This window comes from Pteropus alecto, unplaced genomic scaffold, assembly GCF_000325575.1.
Source record: "Pteropus alecto unplaced genomic scaffold, ASM32557v1 scaffold287, whole genome shotgun sequence".
Classification (NCBI taxonomy): Eukaryota; Metazoa; Chordata; class Mammalia; order Chiroptera; family Pteropodidae; genus Pteropus; species Pteropus alecto.
In genome coordinates this window covers 1,798,627-1,818,661 of record NW_006439718.1, presented here as the reverse complement: position 1 = coordinate 1,818,661, position 20,035 = coordinate 1,798,627, and the positions used below count along the sequence as shown (strand labels likewise).

The following is a 20,035-nucleotide window of genomic DNA, read 5'->3' as shown; positions in this document are numbered from 1 at the left end:
AAGGAGTGGAGCCAGGAGAGTGGGTGCAACAGTCAAGGCAACCATTGGAGAAGATGGGCTAGGTGTGTAAGTGATAGAGGCAGAACCGTTGGAACTTTGGGACTGAATGTATGTAGGGAGGAATGGGGAGATCTTGGTTGACATCTAGAAATCTAAGTGTGTAATAAGTATTACAAATAAGTTACTAAAAATCTCACCATTTCTTATATTCTGTCTTAGTCCATTTAGGCTGATAACAAAATACCATAGACTACGTGGCTTATAAACAGTCTGGAAGCTGAGAAGTCCAAGATAAAAATACTGGCAGATTCAGTGTCTGGTAAGAGCAACTTCTTGGTTCATGGATGGCCATATTTTTCACTGTCTTCACACGATGGAAAGAGCAAGGGATTTCTCTTTTACAAGGGCATTCCTAAGCGCATGAGCTAAAAGAGGGGTCCTGTGTATTCAAGTGGGGACAGGAATCATCAAATTCTGAGTTATTGCTGCTAATGTGAACTTATTACATAGTGGTTGGGAACCACTATGTATCTGGAGGAAATTCTGCTGTTAGATTCAAGTTTGAAAACTAATATCTTACCAACTGCTTTTCTATTCTCAATATTTTATTCACAAGACCAATAGTATTATCTATTCCTTTAAAAAAAAACAAGTTACATTTTTGTGTGGGATGACAGGAAGCATATGTATATTAGCGTTGCTAACAGGAGAGATATGGTGGTATTACTGAGCATTGCCAACTGCACTTCCAGTCTTCAGAGCGAGTAAGGCATTTCCCTACTCAGGCTCCAGAGATCCTGCCCACAGTTCCGTCACTCCCAGAGGACTTTCTGGCTGTGGCCCCTAGAAAAATCTATCCTCTCCAAGCACTGGAATCTTTGGGCTGAGAGCTGCCATTTGGTACAGTTCCCACCCATTAGGGCTATGCCTTCCTCAAGAGAATCTCAATTTCCTCCCTTTGTTCTGAACCTATGTGTGGACATTTTGTTTTTTTTAAATGCTCCAAGCTAAAATTCTCACCTGGTTCAAAATCCTCCTCATCAGTTTGACTTGAGGACCGATATTAAATGATTGACTCACTAATGTAACCAAGATATTCATATAGGCCCACTATGCACATACACTGCCTTCACCCAGGGTGTGTGTGTTTGTGTGTGTGTGAGAGGTGGAGGGGAGTACAGACCTAAGTCCTCTCCCTATTTTTCACGTGCTCACAGCCCTGTCAAGTGTCCAAGGGAGGTCACAGTGCCTCCTGCTTGTGGCTACTGAAATGTTCGGTGCTCAAGCCAGCTCCCTTCTATCAGCTTACTTTCTTTTTGGGAGTTCGCGGTTAATTGTAAACATTTACAGTCGCACGGCCTACTCGAATACCTCTCTTTCTCTTTCTGGAAACATGTCTTTTAATCCTTATAACATCCTTACTAAAGAGGCATTTTCATAAGGAGCGAAGCACGGGTCCCAGGCCACCCAGCTTGGATCAGAATCTTACATTCCGCTCGGAGGCAGAAAGGCGGGGCTTCATCCTTCGCTCAAACCACGTGGCGCTGCGGGCCTTTCCAAACCAATCCGGCAGTCCAGCGCGTGCGCTGTAGTCTTCACCCGCGCCAGCCCTTCGAGTCACTGTTGGGGGCGGAGCTGACGGCCCACCCAGGACGCATGCGCTGTGGCCGCTCCCAGTCGAAGTTCTTGGCTGCTGGTTTTGGAGTCAGTGTCTACGTTTCCTAATCCGCGGCCGCGTGGCTCTGGGGTGAGTGTTTGCGCGGCCGGGTTGAAAGTGGGGCGGGGGATGTCCTGGCCTCGCTCGGGCTCCCCAGGCAGCCGCGGCCCTACTTTGGGCTCCTGGCCTCCCGTCGCTGTCAAAGAGCCTGTCTTCACGAGCTGCCAGCCCTCAGGCTTGGCGCGCGCTTTCCTTCCGGGCCCACCTGTGGCCGGAAGTGACGATGCGGCGAGCGCTCACCTATGGCGGCTGGGATCTTAACCTCTGGCCCGGCCGGGGCCAGGCCAGCCACCAACGAAGCTTCAGCTTCTTGGCTATGTGTTAGACCCCCGCGCGCAGGCTCAAGCTAAGCCTGGGCCCTGTTTGATCGCGATTAAACACCGGAATTATTCGAAAGAGAATTGGGCTAAATACAAGTCAAGCGCTCAGGGCATTGATATAGTCAAGTAGGAGTATGTGAAGGAGGATTGAGCAATTCTGCATGTAAGTGCTGTAACAGTGATTTCCCACGTAGCATCCATCATCACTGCCGACATCCTCTTCTCAGCTGCTGTCACTTTTCATTTGTATGTCTCCTGTCTCCTTGTTGCATTGTTTCCTTCAATCCGTTATTGATACAGTAATTAATTGGGTCATGACATTATATTTCCATGTTTAAAACTCTTCAGAGTCCTTCGATTGCACTTGGAGTGAAATTCTAGCTTTGTTTTCCTAGGCCGTATGTGATCTGGTTCTTTTCTGTCCCGCCTTTTCGCTTATGCCCTTCCTTCTCAGTTATGTATGGATGCAGCCATACCTCCAAACCAAGTCATTCCACAGAAACATCAGTGTTAAAGGAGAGGACAATGAAGATACTGTTTTTTCAGGTGATGTAAGCCTTGCAGAGCATCAGAAGATATTCTTTGAGATTTACGCAATGAGCGGAGTCCTTAACAGTTTCTTTAATTTAGTTATTTATGTAAAATAAATAATCACTGTGCTTCAGCCTTCTTCCATTTTCCCAAATGCACCAGCTCTTAACAGCCTTAGAAATTATACATAACTGTTTATTTACAAAATGTTCACTACACTTTTGGCCTGATTAACTCCTATTCATTCTTTGGTTACTTTATCAGTGAGGCCTCCCTGACCTCACATCTACTTCCTCAGTGTCAATTAGGTGCCTATTATTTTGTCATAAAACACCCTGTACTTTCTTCATACAGCAGTTACCACAATTACATTTGTGTGTGTGTGTGTATATGTAAATATATATACACACACATACGTATAGTTTATATATACATATGTATACATAAATACATATATATATAATTCTTAAAGTAAGTGTCTTCCCTTAGAGACTCTAAGCTCTATGGGGCAGAAACTAGTTAATCTAGTACATTGTCTGGTGTAATTGACTCTCAATAAGTATTTGTTGAATGGATGATTTATTTCACTTTCGAAAATCTTTACCTTCTGATGAGAACTTCCTAGTTTTCAACTCTCCAGGAAATGTGCCTTTGGTCCACAGTCTCTCTCTCTCTCTCTCTCCCTCTCTCTCTCTCTCTCTCTAAGTGGCTTCTTGATGTCTTTCTTCCTTTCATCCTTCCTTCCTCCCTCCCATTCTCCCTCTCTTCCTCTTCTAGTCCCTTCTGACTTTTTTTTTCCTACCCAGCTTGGGCCCTAAGGTCAGTAACTTGAACTATTCTCCTTAGCATCTTTACCCCATGTCCTTTTGTCCTTCTGCTACTTCTGCTCTAAAAACCCCAATAGTGACATTTACCCTGGGACTGTTAATAACTGACGGAGGAAATGTTACTTCTTTGGGGATTGTTGGCAATATATGGTTTGGGCGGGGGCTCAGGTAGTCCCTCCACACCTATCACCAGTGTTGTTCCCCATCAGCTTTTCTCTTCTACTGGACATTTATTTCAGATTCTTGTTCTTCTCTAACCTGCATCTCAAGCTTGTCCCTTGACTCAGGAAATGTCCAAACTTCCTACCTTATAGGATATTTTCTCTGTGGTCCACCTCAGCTTCTCTATTCTGTACCTACAAATTTAGGTACAGCAGGAGTCAGAGAAAGATGTGTTGTGCCTTCTGTTTACTTCTGTACTTGATCTTTTCCTGCTTCTGTCTCTTATAAACATTCTGTGTACGTTATCTCTCTACTCCCCCTCCAGCTATTACATTATAGTTTTTCTTGACCTAATTTTCCTCCCCTAGCCTATTATTACTTTATCATTCCAGCTGTCTCCCTTCCACAGGCAAGCTCTTTTTAAAGGATGGGCTACCTGCTTGTATCCTCTGTTTCCTCATTTACTCACTTAACTCACTACAGTCTGGTTTTTGTCTTCATTGCTCAACCGAATTGACCTGCTAATTTCCAAATCCACTGGACCCTTTCTAGTTTCCTTATGTAAACGTGCCACATCAGTTTCCACTTTTAACCATTCCCTCTTTTCTGTTATTAGTTGTCTTCAAACATCATTATTTTAACCTTATCTTTATGCTACAATATTTTTGGTTGAATTAATGTCTTTTTTAGCTGAAAAATAAAGACTTGCATGCATATAAATAAAAATGAAAATAGTTGTTAAATTTCAGCTGGTATTAAGGCACTGAGCGAGAATCCTGCCGTCTCTGTTGAAAATGGAGACTGGTTAATGATAGAGCACTAAGCTAATCTTTTCTCCTGAAAATAATCAGAAGGCCCCAAAATGAAGGAACTTGCTTAATGTTGTTTACTTTTAGCCTTTCATTGTTAGCCTCTTCTTACCTTCTAAAAGGATCTCTGGTACCTGTCATAGCCTCGTGATCCTAGGAGCTGTTTGCCCTGGTCATGTATCCACATCTTTTTCTCTTGAGCCCAGATTTGCACTTTAGATTGCATCCCGGGCATGTTACTAGAGATTTTAAAAGCTCTCTATCTCCCTGCTTCCCATCTGCTTCCTTTCTGAGATAATCATTTTTTTGTGACTGAATTTACCAGTGATTCAGTTGTTCAGACCAGACTTGTTATTTAAGACCATCTCTGAACCTGACTTCCTTTCAGCATATCAAACCTTCCTTTCCTGTGTATCAAACCTTGAACCATGTGTAAATCTTAGCTTGTACCTCTTTCTTGGACTCCAGACCCAGTGCATTGTCCCTTCTTCTGTGTCCACATGGTCTCTTGTCCATGTCTATTCTACAGATGCCCCACTTTGGTAGTCTTGACACACTTCTCCACTAGAGAGTGAGCCACTCAGGGCAGGATCCTGGCATATCTGTATCCCAGGGCTTGGCTGCTGGGATTGTTTTATTTAATGAGGAATGAGTGGGGCTTATTGGGGGAACTTGTCATTTCACGGAAATAAAGTTTCAGTGCTGAAAGAAACCGTAGTTTTTTTTGACAGTTAACTTAAAAGCAAGGCTGTCTCTTGGTCATTGTGTTGCTTTTTAATCTACTTATTAGGTAGAGTTATATAGACAATATGGTGAATACATTTTCATTCAAAGAGTTTCTGAGTACTTAGAGTAAAATGTGAAAGTTCTTCTTTATTCCTCCCTGCCCTTTCTGCTTCCCCCTCCCAACTATTGAAGTTTTAGTGTGTATCTACAGATCACTTTGAATTCATTCTATACATACAGATGCAGATATACATTTTTTTTCAACATAAGTGTGTTCATACTATGTGGCCTTTTTCACTTTACTTTTATATCAGCACCAGTGGATATGTTTACTGCCTACTGCCTACATTAAACTATTAAAAACATGCTACAATAAATATGCTTGTACATGTGTAATTCTCTGGAATAAGTACCTAGTCATGTGCCTTTTAAATCTTAATAGATATTGTTAAATTGCCTTCCAAAAGAGCTTTACTAATTTATATTCTTACCAGCATTGTGTGAGAGTGGATCTTCCTGGTCTATACTGGGTATTATCCAGCTTTATGTTTTTGCCAACCTGATGGGTTAGAAATTATATCACACATTGAAATGAAGTTATTTTTGAGAATATTTTAATTTTTCTCGGATTATAATTTGAGTGGCACTATGATTATCTCTTGTTCAGAGTTTGTGTTTATTGGAGTAAATGTTCAACCTTAAAGTTCTAGTGTCAGATTCCTACAGAAGCTCTCCCCTTACATCACTAGATCTAACTGTGTGTTACAGTTGATCGTGCTGCTATAATGTATATCATTTGTGCCATAATGCAGTGAAGATACTGACTTGGAAAGCAGCAATCAAATGACTTAAGTTGATTTGGAGACGACCCTGGGTGTCTCTCAGGATTTTGGATGCCACCTTTCTTACCTGGCTACTCAAAATGCCCTTTTTTGATGAAACTGCTTTTTTGGGGGAGGGATGTCAGTTTTTCTTATTTATTATTAGAACTCAAGAAGATATATAGCTTTTAAGAAAAAGAATACTTGGGAACTCGTATTTATGTAATTGGAGGATTATTACTTGATCTTTTGAGAAATCAGTTTGCTTATAAAATAAGAAACTAAATAACTGTCAATTCTATATAACTAAAAGACTTATCGGAAAAATTTTTTTCCTTTTAGATAATCTGTAGAGGATGCCAAATGAGAGAATCCCCCACTCAAGTCAAACTAAGGAGCAAGACTGTTTACAGAGTCAGCATGTCAGTGATGATGAAGAAATGACAATAAAGCAAGAAAATGATCGTGATGCAGAGATGGAAGAAAGCCTCCCCTCTTGTTCCTCTACTAATGGGCCATACACTTCCACTGAGGGGTGTCTGTCGGAAATTCTGAGGAGGGGGCCTGCCCTGCTGCACATCAACAGACATCAGATCCAGGCGGTGGAGCCGAGTGCACAGGCCCTTGAACTGCAGGGGTTGGGTGTGGATGTCTATGACCAGGACGTGCTGGAGCAAGGTGTACTTCAGCAGGTGGACAATGCCATCCATGAGGTAACCCATGCCACCCAACTCGCTGATGCAGAGAAGGAATATCGGTCAGTCCTGGATGACCTCACGTGAGTGTGGACCATCTTCTCTCTGATTGCAGAGTTTGTGTTTACATTTGATGGAGAAATTCAGGCAATAGCTGTAGTATTTCAGAAATTTAGGAGATTTATAGAACTCCTTATTCAGAGGATGGGGGCAATTAGGCAGTCCTAGACCTCGTGTTTGAACTTCAACCCTTTCACTCTGGAGCAGCATTGTACATAGTAGTTAGGGTCTCAGTCTAGCTCACAGTGGCCTGTTTATGTATAGTGTTCTAGTGAGAAGTGACCCTGGACTCACAAGAATATACACAAATGCTTTTAAGGAGAGATATACCTACAGTTCTGATGTGTCCTACTCAAGATACTGAGAACATATCCACCCCCTCACATTTTTCTCTATAGTTTCTTTCCAGTTTCTTGTCTCTAAATCGAGTGTCAGTCTTTTGGTAATTCTTCAGATTTGTATTTCTTGAAATAATGAGAAATACCTCCCTGCTTTTCCTTTTTTCTGTCTACTTTTGACACTGTAAGGGAAGAAGAAGATCCATGGAGATTTCATTTGTTTGAGAGGAGAAACAGACTTGAGCTCTGTTGAACATAACACATTGTTGGGGAAGAGGGAGGGTCTGGACCTGGGCTAGAAGAGGGCTGGAGGATTGAGCTCACTCTCCATTGCTGGTCTTTTCTCCCTTGGCCAGTGTTCCAGACAGTGTCAGGTGATCAAGAAAGGAAGAGGAGGACTGGGTGGAAGGATGGTGCAGTCTTAGATGGGTGTGAGGGAGGGGAGAGGAAGGAGGAATGTGGAGCTGTGGCTACCCACTGGGAGGAATGTGGAGCTGTGGCTACCCACTGGGGAAGGCTGCACATGAGGTGTGAGTACCTCATCTCTTTGTAATGAACACTCCTTTTACATTTGACCTTAGAAATGTGTCCACTGCTTATGGAGGTATGGACGTGACAGAGCAGAGTGCTGCAGTCACAAGGCAGGCTAACACTAGGTAGATGGTTGACACATGGTGCTTAGACCACCAATAACTTGTATTGATAACATCTTTTATGCTAAAATCCATAAAGGATATAAATAGCAAATTATACAAATGTCAAGATTGAATTTGTGTCTTGAAAGTTGGGAGTTACCTATGGTGTCTATTTTAGGAGTAGTGTATTATAAATTGATTTTTTTTTTCCTTTGCCCTGCAAAGTATAATGCCTTAGCAAATATGTTTTCTAGTCATGTGAAAGAAAAGTATTGTCACAGATGTCTGACATATAAGAAAATATTTAAGCATTTTTAGTACTTTTCCAAACTTTGATAGACTTCCATGAGCTTTAGAAAGCCATGTATAGGTTGTTGATAATAGGGGGTGGCTATGTATGTTTGAGTCAGGGAGTTTATGGGAAATCTCTGTACCTTCCTCTCGTTCTGATGTGTCCTACTCAAGATACTGAGAACATATCCACCCCCTCACATTTTTCTCTATAGTTTCTTTCCAGTTTCTTGTCTCTAAATCGAGTGTCAGTCTTTTGGTAATTCTTCAGATTTGTATTTCTTGAAATAATGAGAAATACCTCCCTGCTTTTCCTTTTTTCTGTCTACTTTTGACACTGTAAGGGAAGAAGAAGATCCATGGAGATTTCATTTGTTTGAGAGGAGAAACAGACTTGAGCTCTGTTGAACATAACACATTGTTGGGGAAGAGGGAGGGTCTGGACCTGGGCTAGAAGAGGGCTGGAGGATTGAGCTCACTCTCCATTGCTGGTCTTTTCTCCCTTGGCCAGTGTTCCAGACAGTGTCAGGTGATCAAGAAAGGAAGAGGAGGACTGGGTGGAAGGATGGTGCAGTCTTAGATGGGTGTGAGGGAGGGGAGAGGAAGGAGGAATGTGGAGCTGTGGCTACCCACTGGGAGGAATGTGGAGCTGTGGCTACCCACTGGGGAAGGCTGCACATGAGGTGTGAGTACCTCATCTCTTTGTAATGAACACTCCTTTTACATTTGACCTTAGAAATGTGTCCACTGCTTATGGAGGTATGGACGTGACAGAGCAGAGTGCTGCAGTCACAAGGCAGGCTAACACTAGGTAGATGGTTGACACATGGTGCTTAGACCACCAATAACTTGTATTGATAACATCTTTTATGCTAAAATCCATAAAGGATATAAATAGCAAATTATACAAATGTCAAGATTGAATTTGTGTCTTGAAAGTTGGGAGTTACCTATGGTGTCTATTTTAGGAGTAGTGTATTATAAATTGATTTTTTTTTTCCTTTGCCCTGCAAAGTATAATGCCTTAGCAAATATGTTTTCTAGTCATGTGAAAGAAAAGTATTGTCACAGATGTCTGACATATAAGAAAATATTTAAGCATTTTTAGTACTTTTCCAAACTTTGATAGACTTCCATGAGCTTTAGAAAGCCATGTATAGGTTGTTGATAATAGGGGGTGGCTATGTATGTTTGAGTCAGGGAGTTTATGGGAAATCTCTGTACCTTCCTCTCAGTTTTGCTGTGAACCTAAAACTGCTCTAAAAATAGTCTTTAAAAAAAGTCATGTATTCATTTTTTTTATATAAAAGGACACATTCATTGCACATTGTTTTAACACAGTCTCTTGAATAAAGTAGAATGACTGAATCAGCTTACAAAGGGGAACGAGCTAATTTAAATAAGCCAGATGAAAGAAAACACTAGTAGTCATCTTAAACTTATAACGACTCTTCAAGTTCTATTTGTGGCCAACAAGAAAATGCATTCTGGTTTAGTTTCTTTTATCTTTTAGCTAATAAGTAAAAATAACATGTTTTTAGTATTCTCTCTTAAATTATACTATGAAAAATGTTATCAGAGTGGAAAATAGACACTTTTTCTTATTTTTCAGGTCATGTACGACATCCCTAAGGCAAATCAATAAAATTATTGAACAACTTAGTCCTCAAGCTGCCACCAACAGAGACATCAACAGGAAACTAGATTCTGTAAAACGGCAAAAGTATAATAAGGTGATTCCAAATAACACATTAAGTATTGTATTGCATTTTTGAAAAAGTCATCATTTAGGCTCATTTAATATTTAGGAAGCATTCTGAAAAGTACTTACAAGATGTAAAGCAAATATTTCTAATAGAAAATTTCAAATTCCTTTTTGTATGTTTAATTTTTCAGCTGTTTCCTTTTAACATCTGTTAAAGAGTATTTTTTATGCCAGTCTCTACTCAGTCTCCTTGTCTTATGAGAACTGTTTTTTTCTGCTTAGCTCCTGCTTGCACTGATTGTTTACATTCTATTTCCTATTGATGCAGCCATCACCCCTCACATACTTATGTGCACTGTTCTGAGAGGCTGGCCTTAGGTATTATAGTCATCACCTAGCCACACTGCATATGCACTTAGAGTTGTAGAATTTATGGGTAGAGAATATCTGTTACTTATGACATTGTTTTTATGAGGTTTGAAACACTTTTTAGAATTTATGTACGTTTTGTGAAAATACATTGCAGCAGGTAGGAATGACTAGTTTTGACATTTTACTACTAGATATCCTTGTGCTTGCAATTGTTTCATTGCCGTTAGAGTCCTTGCATCTTTCATTTAAGCTCTACTAGTTGGGGTGTGTATAGATTCAGTTCTATCTTTTGCTTTCTACTCACTGGTCCATTATATTTACCACCCCATCTTTTATCACTTACCTCCAGAATAGCAGCCTAAAAGTCACAACTAGCAGTGGCTTGAGGCAGCTTTGGTGTCTCCAAATCAGAGAGGATGGGGAGCATCTGGCCTCTTGTGGGAACATGTAAATTAATGTGCAGAGACCTTTTCTGCCTTTGGGTTTCTGGTAGGCTGGGGTTTCAAGGAGAATAGAGGATCAGACTTCAGGCTGCTTTAGGTAATAGGCCAGCTCAATTATATTTTCCTATCTTCCTTGAGTAGCTCTTTGATATTTAGAGATAGACTATTCAGAGAGAAAGGCTGTTTTAAATGAGATTTTGCTGAGAAAAATTGCAAGAGAAAACAAATTACAAATCATAGCATGGTCTTTATATTCAGGATTTCCCCTTGCCCCACACTCATATTTGGTATTTAAACATTCTTGACCTTAGGAGGAACCAGATATCAAGAGGCCTACTTATTTGGGGATGGCCCCATATCTGAGCTCTGGTGATATAGAGGGTGACAAGATGAAGAGTCTCGGATGAGTTGGGTAAAAGGATATGTCAGAAGATATTTTTGTTTTACATAAATTTTGTGATTGGGTAGAATACTATAAAGGACAATCAAAAATATGGTAGATTATCAAAGGGGACTGACTTTTTCAACCTTTGAACATTTGCGTTTCTGTTTCTTATCCCTACAGCCTATTAACCTTTTATAGCCCATTGGCCGCTAAGGTCAGAAACACCGAAGTATAGTGATTTACCTAGTTTTTAATGGGGGAACCAAATAGAGCAGCTCCACCTCCCAAATCAGCAGAGTCGGTACACGTGAACATCAGCGCTTGGCACATAGAAAACTGTGTGCTGCCCAGTCAGGAGAGCGGGCAGGGACAGCCTGATGGAAATGCTTTGAGGCCTACTTCCTTCTCGAAAAGTGGCAGTTGCTCATACAAGGTTCTCTGTAGTAACAGTAATATATGGAATTTCTGTTTTATTTTGCTCTTGATTAAAGTTTTTAAATTTTGTAATGTTGTCTTTTGTATTTAACAATAAATCACTTCATTGCTGTTTTCTGTGTTTAATATTTACCATTTAAGGAACAACAGCTAAAGAAGATCACAGCAAAACAAAAACGTCTCCAGGCCATTCTTGGAGGAGTGGAGATAAAAGTTGAAATAGATCATGCCAGTCTGGAGGAGGATGCAGGTGAGGATAGTGGGAACAGTGTCTCTGTGTTCTTGAATTGATGCCTGATGCCTGTAGTCAGTGGAGGGTGTCTCTTCAGTCCTGGCGTGAGTTTTGAGAAAAATATATTTTTTTGCCTTAGTGTTATACTGATTTAGGAAAATTTTATTCTCTACACTTGTAGAATCAAATCTCTTTTTAAGTCACATGGGGTTTTTAGAGAATGAAAGCAAATTTTTAACTCAGTCTACTATTGGCAGCTAGTGCACATTTATTATTATGTTTAATAAATTAGAAATTTTAACATTCTTATATGGTTAATTTCTTAAAGACAACATCTTGCTTGAATTACATTTTGTAAGCTCAGCATCATCAGTCAGCATTCATAGAATTGCTTTCACATATCTTTTTGAGACATTAGGCAGACTTTCCAAGTATCAATTTTTTGTTTAAGAAAAGACACTTTCATTCCGGTTATACCATGACCATGATTTTGTTGGTATCACCTCCTTGGATGGGCATCTTTTGGAAGACCTTTTGGGAAAATGCATAAGCTCTGAAATAAAATATCTCTACACTATGTATGTATATGTATGTTTAGAAATTGTTGGTAGCTGTTTAGTTGTTTATTACTTGAAAGATAGATTAAGGCTTCTTAGCATTTAAGCTCTTCAAGCAAATATTTTCTACTAGCTCCAGAAATTTATTCAATAAGACAAGAGAATTATGAAGAATTAATTGAGCAATAGAAAAAAATAATAGATGTGCTTTTAAAGTTCAGTCTTTCAGAATTTGTTGGACGTATGGCCAGTGCTTTCTGCTACTGAGGTACATATTTCTCACTGGTAACAGATATTTGTTCATGTTGGGCTGCCTAAACTAGCTGATAACTTTCACCTCCTACTGCTTCTTTGGTAAAACTTTGCCCAAGATTAATAGTTACTTCCCCAAATCCAAAAGCCTCTTTTTACTCTTACTCCACTTGGCCTGTGAAATATCAGCAACTGAAATATCAGCAACTGATATTTCTGTGCCTTCCAGGAGCCTTTTCTCTCCTGATTTTCCTTTTGGCCTTCTGACCATTTCTGTTTAGTTATTTTTGACAGGGTTTTATGGCTTTATTTTAAATGTTGATTGTTCTGAGGATTTCTTGCTGATCCCTTTTTTTTGTATCTCTTCCCCAAATAATCTCATCCACTCCTCGTAGCTTTTGGGGGCACCTGGGTTCTAGTATCTTACAAATCTGTAGACCTTTTTCTGTTCTCCTAGTTCCTGTTATATTTCTCCATTGGAGGCGTCAGCCAGCACTTCAGACTCATGGTCTCTCTATTTTCCTCCCTCCTTTGCCCTTCTGGATCTCTGGTGCCCTGTGCCCTATTTGGAGAGGTAGTGGAACAGAGTGTCTAGGAGTCCAGGCTTTGTGCACACCAGCTCTGCATTGCCAAAGTGTACACCTTGGTGCATTTCTTAGCCGTTCCATATTTGTTTTGAACTCGTGATGTAGGCATAAGTATGATAGACCTTCATTTCTCTACTCATGTACTCCCCTGAGGTTTCTTTTCCCCTGTTCTCCACATAGTGATCCATTTCAGAGATTGTTGTGAGGATTATCTGATAAAAAATCCTTTCCTGGAAGTAGGTGGGGTACACTTCGCAACACTTGGCTTTGCTCCTCTGCTCTGGGATGAAGTGACATGCTCATCTCCTTTTCTGTTAAACATTGTACTGGACAATGTAGTAATGGAAGAAAAATAAAAAGCATAACAATTGAAATGAAGAAATAAAACCATTAATATTCACAGAATACATGGTTGTTTATGTAGAAAAGCCAAAAGAATCAATGGATAATCTGTTGGAATTAATATGTGAATTTGGCAATATCTCTGAATATAAATAAGTCCAATATATAAAAATCAGTCATATTTCTATATACCAGCAAAAACAAAAAATTTAATAAAGATACCACTTACAATCAAATACCTAGAAGTAAATCTTAGCAAAAAATGTTTCCTACAGTGTTTTCTATATTAAAAACTAGAAAATGTTATTTAAAAATTAAAGAAGACTTAAATAAATGGGAAAAAACACACCATGGTAATGGATCAGGAGATACGATATTACAATGATATCAGTTCTATCCATTTGCAGTTTCAGTGCACTTCAGTATAAATTTTAGGGGGGTTTTTGAGGGAGAAGGTGTGGAGTGAGAAGTGTAGGAGGCATTAAACAGACTTACTCTAAAATTTATATAAAAATGCATTGGGCCAAGAATAGATAAGGCAATCTTAAAGAACGAAGTATCCAGACCAATTATCAAGCTATAGTAATTAAGTCACTGAGTAATGGCACAGTGATGGATTGACCAGTGGAACAGAATAGAGGGTCTAGCAAACAGACCCATCTATATATGGTCACTTGATTTATGACAGATGTGGCAGTGCAGTGCTGTGGAGAAGAAACATCTTTTTAATAAGTGTGCTGGGTTAATCCCCATAAAGATAAAATGAACCTTGGCCCATTATACCATGTACAAAAATAAATGCCAAATGGATTGTAGATCTGAATGTGAGTGTTAAAACAAAACTTTTACAAAACTTTTAACAGGAAAACATTTTCATGATTTTGGGCAAAGACTTAATGAGACACAAAAATGCTCACTGTAAAGGAAAAGTTCTGATAAATGAACTCTATTACAACTAAGAAATTTTGTCTATCAAAAGATAACATTGAGAGAGTGAAAGGCAAGCTGCAGAGATGGGGAAGACATTTCCAATACAAGTATCAATCAAAGGACTTGAACCCAGAATATCTAAAGAACTCTTAGAAGTGTCTCTTTTTTTTTTTAGGCAGATATCCTATGAGAAAAATGGGCAAAAGACTTGAACATTTTCTTCAAAAGAGGCTATCCAAAAGATCAATAAATCCATGAAAAGTTACCATAGTTCATCAGTCATCAGGGAAATACAAATTTCACCATGCAGTAGTAATGCTACATGCCTACCAGAATAGGTAAAATGGAATGGCAAGAATGTGGACTAATTGAAACTCAAACATTGTTGGTGGAACTTAAAGTTGATAGGACCATTTTGGAAAACTGTCTGGCATGTCTACTAAAGCTTAACATATCCAAAGAATTATATGCATATATTATCAAACAATGTATACTAGAATATTCATAGCAACATTATTTCTAGTAGCCAAAACCTGGAAGCTACCCAAATGTCCATTACCTGTGGATTGGATGAAAGACTGTAGGATAGTTATGTAATAGAATATGATAGCAATGAGAATCAAAACTGTAACTATATTCAGTAAGTGTGATTCTTATAAACATAAGGTTGAGCAGAAGAAGCCAGACATAAGAATATGAACATTTCCATTTAATAAAGTTCAAAGTCAAGTATAACTTGTTTATACTGTTAATAAGTTATCTTGCAGTGGGATGTAGGCTTGGTGGCACCAAGAAGGGCACATCTGAGGTGCTAGTAATTTCTGATTCTTGATCTAGATGCTGGTGTATGGATGTGTTTTTTTCTGAAAATTCTTTGAGGTGTATATTTAGGATTTGTGTACTTTCTGATGAAATTATTTTTCATTGCAAGTTTAATGAGAAATTGGCTGGTAGTATTGGCCTAGAAGAAATGTAGATTTTAGAATATGGATTCCTTCCTGTTAAGCCTTACTTCTTTTGGTATTTTGGCAATGTACCAGTAAAGTAATCTTGCCAGAAATTAATTTCAGTTAATAAAAGAGGGGTGATTCATGGGTAACTTTATATTATTATGCCATAACTTCCAATTTTAGTACATCTCTTTAGCTGGTTAACTTCACACACCTAACATTGTTCTGTCCAAAAGACCTTTTTGCAATGATGGGGATGTTGTCTGTCTGTGTTGTCCATTATGGTAACCATTAGCCCCACATGGCTACTGAGCACTTGATATATGGCAGGTGTAACTCAGGAACTGAATTTTCAACTTAGATTTAAATAGCCACATGGTAACTATTATATTAAACAGTGGAGATTTAACATTTATATTTTACTTATTAGGGGCATGCTGATTCTTTAGCTGTCTCTTTTCTGTTTTTACTGTGTCTCGATTTAAGCCCACCTAAATGCTGGTATTAGCAATGACATGGAAACTTGGAAGATTGCTTCCTCCCAGGTTACTCTTGAATTGACGAGGAAACAGCTAAATTTATCTGTCTGTTTGTATGTTACATATGATTAGGTCTGTCTTTGGATGCACAGAGAGTATATTTATAATGCCATATCTTGGGAAAAGTTATTGAGAAATCACCTTTGTGAACAGGGGTATATTAAAGGTGGCATGATGAATGTTATAATAAAGTTTACTTTAATCTTTATAGATAATATGCTTTAGTACAATATTTTTTTAATATGACTTATTTGTAAGTATCTACTATTGAACAAGTGAATACATCTGTTGTACTCCTGGAAAGTTTTATGCTAGTGCCCAATGCATTGTCGTCCCTCTTTCAGAAGCAGGGCCGTCCTGTCTTGGCAGCATGCTCATGCCTGTTCAGGAGACTGCTTGGGAAGAGCTCATTCGCACTGGCCAGATGACACCTTTTGGCACCCAGATTCCTCAGAAACAGGAGAAAAAGCCTAGAAAACTAATGCTCAACGAAGCATCAGGCTTTGAAAAGTATTTGGCAGATCAAGAAAAACTATCTTTTGAAAGGAAGAAGCAAGCTTGTAATAAAAGGGCAGCTAGAAAAACTCCAGCCTTGGTCAATTCTAAGCTGAGCCCAACACTCAATGAAAAGAAACCAAATAGGAGAAGCAAAGTTCTCTCAAAAACAGACAAGCGCTTGAAAAAACACGTCAAGAAACTCCAGAAGAGAGCTCTTCAGTTCCAGGGGAAATTGAGACTGCCGATGGGAAAGAAACCCTTGGAGTCTAATGTGAAGCCAATGGCAGAAGGAGACTCTGAGGGTGAAGAGTCTGAGTACATACCCACAGGGGAGGAGGAGCAGGAGGAGGCAGCAGGGGCTGATCTGTCAGGAGAAGGCACTGAGTCTGAACTAGGATCTGTGCTCAAGCACTGTAAATGGCAGAAGAAAGGCATAGCACAAGAGGTGGATGACGACTTTTTTTCAAGTTCTGGGGAAGAAGATGAAACCATCACAGGAGGAAGAGGACGAGGAAGTCGGAAAGTAGTGAGATGCCGAGACGATGGAGATGAAGATTATTATAAGCAACGGTTAAGGTCAGTCTGCAGAGATTATAAACAGATTGCTTGCTTTATTTTAGGCTGTAGGTTTATGAATAAGAGTTCTAGATCCAGCTTAATATATTAGACCCCTGTTTATCCAAAGGTTGGACTTCCTGCAGCCTTAGCCTGCTAGAACCAGCAGAGCCCTGAGTATTCTGTGGAGCTCACCCCAAATGCTTCTACTTCTGGGTCTTCACTCCAGTTTGGAGGCAAGTCTAAGAAGAAAAGCCTAGGGGAAGGGCTGGGGCAAGAGACAATGCAGAAACCTGAAGCAGGAGCTGTGTGCCTTTTACCGAGTGGTTGCCTTGCGACAGAATCAGGAGAAGGAAAAGGTTGGCTTACATAGTGTATATTTGGTGGTTTGTTTTTTTTCTTTTGAGGAAGGAAAGTAATTTTAGAGGACTTTCCTTCAAATAAGAGCTGAAATTTAAGCTTTAACATACCAAAGAATAAGCTTGCTTTCTTAATTCCTCCCTCCTTGTCTTGAAATAGTAGTTATCTACAGAATTATAAACCGCGTTGTACCAGAAATGTACTTTGTATACACAGCATACCTTTCTTGTTCAGTCATTTTTTTATGCTAGCGACTTACTTTGTCTTTTATTTCCATGACTTTGTCAGTATATGATGCAAGTAAGCTAGAAGAAAAAAGGGAAGGTGAATGCGTTTGCTCGTAGTCAGTATTGCATGTTGCCACACATTTTCTGTGAGCCAAAAACAGTGTATGCTGCAGGTTTCTCCATTGCTGTGTCTCCAGTCTCACACTTCAGCTTACTAAGAGTGCTAAGAAGCTTACAGGAATAAAGGAATCCATTTAACAGATTACTTTTTAAATATTTTCTCCCAGGACGGCTTTTTCCCAGTCCTCAACAGGTTTTTCTTGTTTCTCAATGTAGAGAGACCTAGTTTATTGTATTTCTTGTAGCTTTCCACTGGCTTTCATGAAGGAAGATTGACCTGATGTTATTTTCTTGTTATTGAGAACTGCTGATCACTTACATCCAGACTGCCATATACATTCCATAACCCTTTAAAGGAGATGCAGCATAGTTCTTTTCAGGAATAATTTGAGGACCTGTGACCTAAATCCAGTTGTCTAGAGCTGTTACACTCACATTGTAGTAGTACCTTACATAGTGATACATAGTTGAAGAGGTTTAAATTTGTCACTTCTCATTGCAGCTTTAAAGTTATTTTGCACATCTGAAATTTTTGAGGGATATTGCTCAATACTCTTTTGAACAGTGAGCAGTGTCAGTCTTTATCTTAAACACTGCAGAGAATTAATAAAAGTGTTAAGTTGAACGTATTGATTATAAATGGAGCAATATATTCTTCCCATTAAATTGGGTCAATATTAAGTATATTTTAAATATATCAGAATTTTGATCAAGAGCAATTTATTTTGATTGAATTTTAAATATGGGTATAGTTTAAATTCTAAGTTTTTCTTAATAATGTTACCATTGTAAAACTATTATTTCCAAAGCCATATCATAAGTCAATTTTTTCTAAAGTTATAGTTAAATCTCTAATGAATTTCAAAAATATCAATAACTCTAATTGCCAACAAAATACTATAGCTCTTAAAATTTTATAGCTACAGTTATTAAGGCTATTAAACTGCACATATCCATATTGAAATGCTTATACTACATCTGTGGTACTCTTTGGATTGGGGGATGTTTAAAGAAAAGAAAATGCTCAGAATTGAGAAACGTATTAAGAACTTTTTAGAACTGCCAGTCACTCTATATTTTATTATTTCTTGTTGCTGATCCTTGTAGACGTTGCAGAAGACTTAAGGATTTCTTAGCAATGGTTTGATGATAGATGATCAGAATAAAGCCCCATACAGTTTACAACATAGAAAATGAGTTTTTCCTGATGGTTAGCATTTAGGAATATGTACCCAGGCTAGGCATCTTTTTTGAACTTAAATATGTGTTAGTTAAAGCTGTTAATAATAATGCTCTTCTAAACTCATAGAAGTGAAAGTGAGTGACTCTTAGACATCTTAGCCCCTTATTCTCTCAACTTGAGAGCCATAGATCTTTCATTAGCTCTAGGTTAGTCCTAACTAGGTATCTTTATTTTTAGCTGATGCTCACTGGGAATTTCCTACCAAGTCTCTACAGCTTAACCTTTTCTGGAACTGGATAATAGCACTTATGATCCTACTTTCTGATTTAGCCCAAGACCTCAGATTAGTCTTTGAAGTTTTAACCGTTTCTTAAATTGCCCATGTATTTTGCCTTTCCCACATTTTTATCCTGCTTCTTTCTCTGTACCAAATTGCATTTAGAGACTCTCCTCATTGGTGTTCTCTGATTTTCATATATCTGATAATGTACCAGGATGGGTAAGCCACTTCTTAGAAGTAAATATTCTGTGAGTTCTTAAATGTGAGTGGTATGCAGATCTTACAACATATCCATTGTTTTTTAATTTTAATTTTGTGGTACCAAAGTTTCCATTAGGGCTCTTAGGAAAGAGGTTTAGCTCTTAAAATATATCGCTGCTTTGGAAAGCTTAGGTCTGGGAGTTCCAGGAGCCAAGTAAAGACTTAATAGAAATAACATACTTCCACTGTTTGTGTCCCTGATGAGCACTTACATGTTGCTTATCTTGTTCAGTTTGTACAGCCAGGACAGCCCAGAGTGGCCTAGAAGACCAAACATTCCATATGTGCACCTTTTCCCTCAAGATGATCAAAGGTCAGCAGTCCTTGCTACCTCTGATGTTGAGTCACTTCCCAGTTGAGATATATCAATGGCCATTGTTTCGTCTTTGCTCTCACTGTGTGAATGTGTGTCTCCGTTCTAGGACTGGCTTCTGGAGTCCCCAGCAAAGAACTTGCAGTCTTTTAGGGGACATGGATACAGATAGGACCTAGCCAGTGTGAAGGGAATAATGAATTCACACTGGGTATTTGGAGAAGACTTTGTGGAGAAGGTTCATCCCAGTACAGGGCCTCATCTGTTGGCTAGTTCAGATATGTTGATATGGACCTTAAGATGCAGGTTAAACACTTGCCACATTTGCCCCAAACGTCAGGTGCATCATTGGAAAGGAAAATTCTTGTTTTGCTTGGAAACGTTATTTCCTCAGGAGTCTCATTTGGATTGCCTTAGATATTTGTGTGGTGGCTGTGTTCTATAGAGGCCTGGTTCTAAGCTGTCTACCCCAGGACAAGGAGGGCACAAGCCGTTGCCTTATCAGCCAGCTCCCATCTTGGGCAGTGGTAGTCTGTTCAGGGGTAGACGGAGGCCCTGTTTGGGTTCTGGGAAAGAG

The 20,035-nt window shown here is 39.1% G+C and overlaps 1 protein-coding gene across 7 annotated transcripts in view; it reads left to right on the top strand.

Moving 5' to 3' along the window:
- Positions 1-1,613: 1,613 nt before the first annotated feature.
- The window catches only part of ERCC6 (ERCC excision repair 6, chromatin remodeling factor), a 73,435-nt gene continuing 55,013 nt past the window's right edge, over positions 1,614-20,035 (top strand). For 6 of the 7 annotated variants that reach the window (XM_015593264.2, XM_025050317.1, XM_015593263.2 and 3 more), the window contains exons 1-5: positions 1,614-1,747; positions 6,256-6,691; positions 9,545-9,665; positions 11,414-11,522; positions 16,006-16,735. In XM_015593264.2, the coding sequence (XP_015448750.1) occupies positions 6,270-6,691; positions 9,545-9,665; positions 11,414-11,522; positions 16,006-16,735 (1,382 nt within the window). In that variant the 5' untranslated portion in view covers positions 1,614-1,747; positions 6,256-6,269. Of the gene's footprint in view, positions 1,748-6,255; positions 6,692-9,544; positions 9,666-11,413; positions 11,523-12,232; positions 14,511-16,005; positions 16,736-20,035 lie in introns of those variants that run through there. The other variant, XM_025050318.1, reaches the window with a different exon arrangement.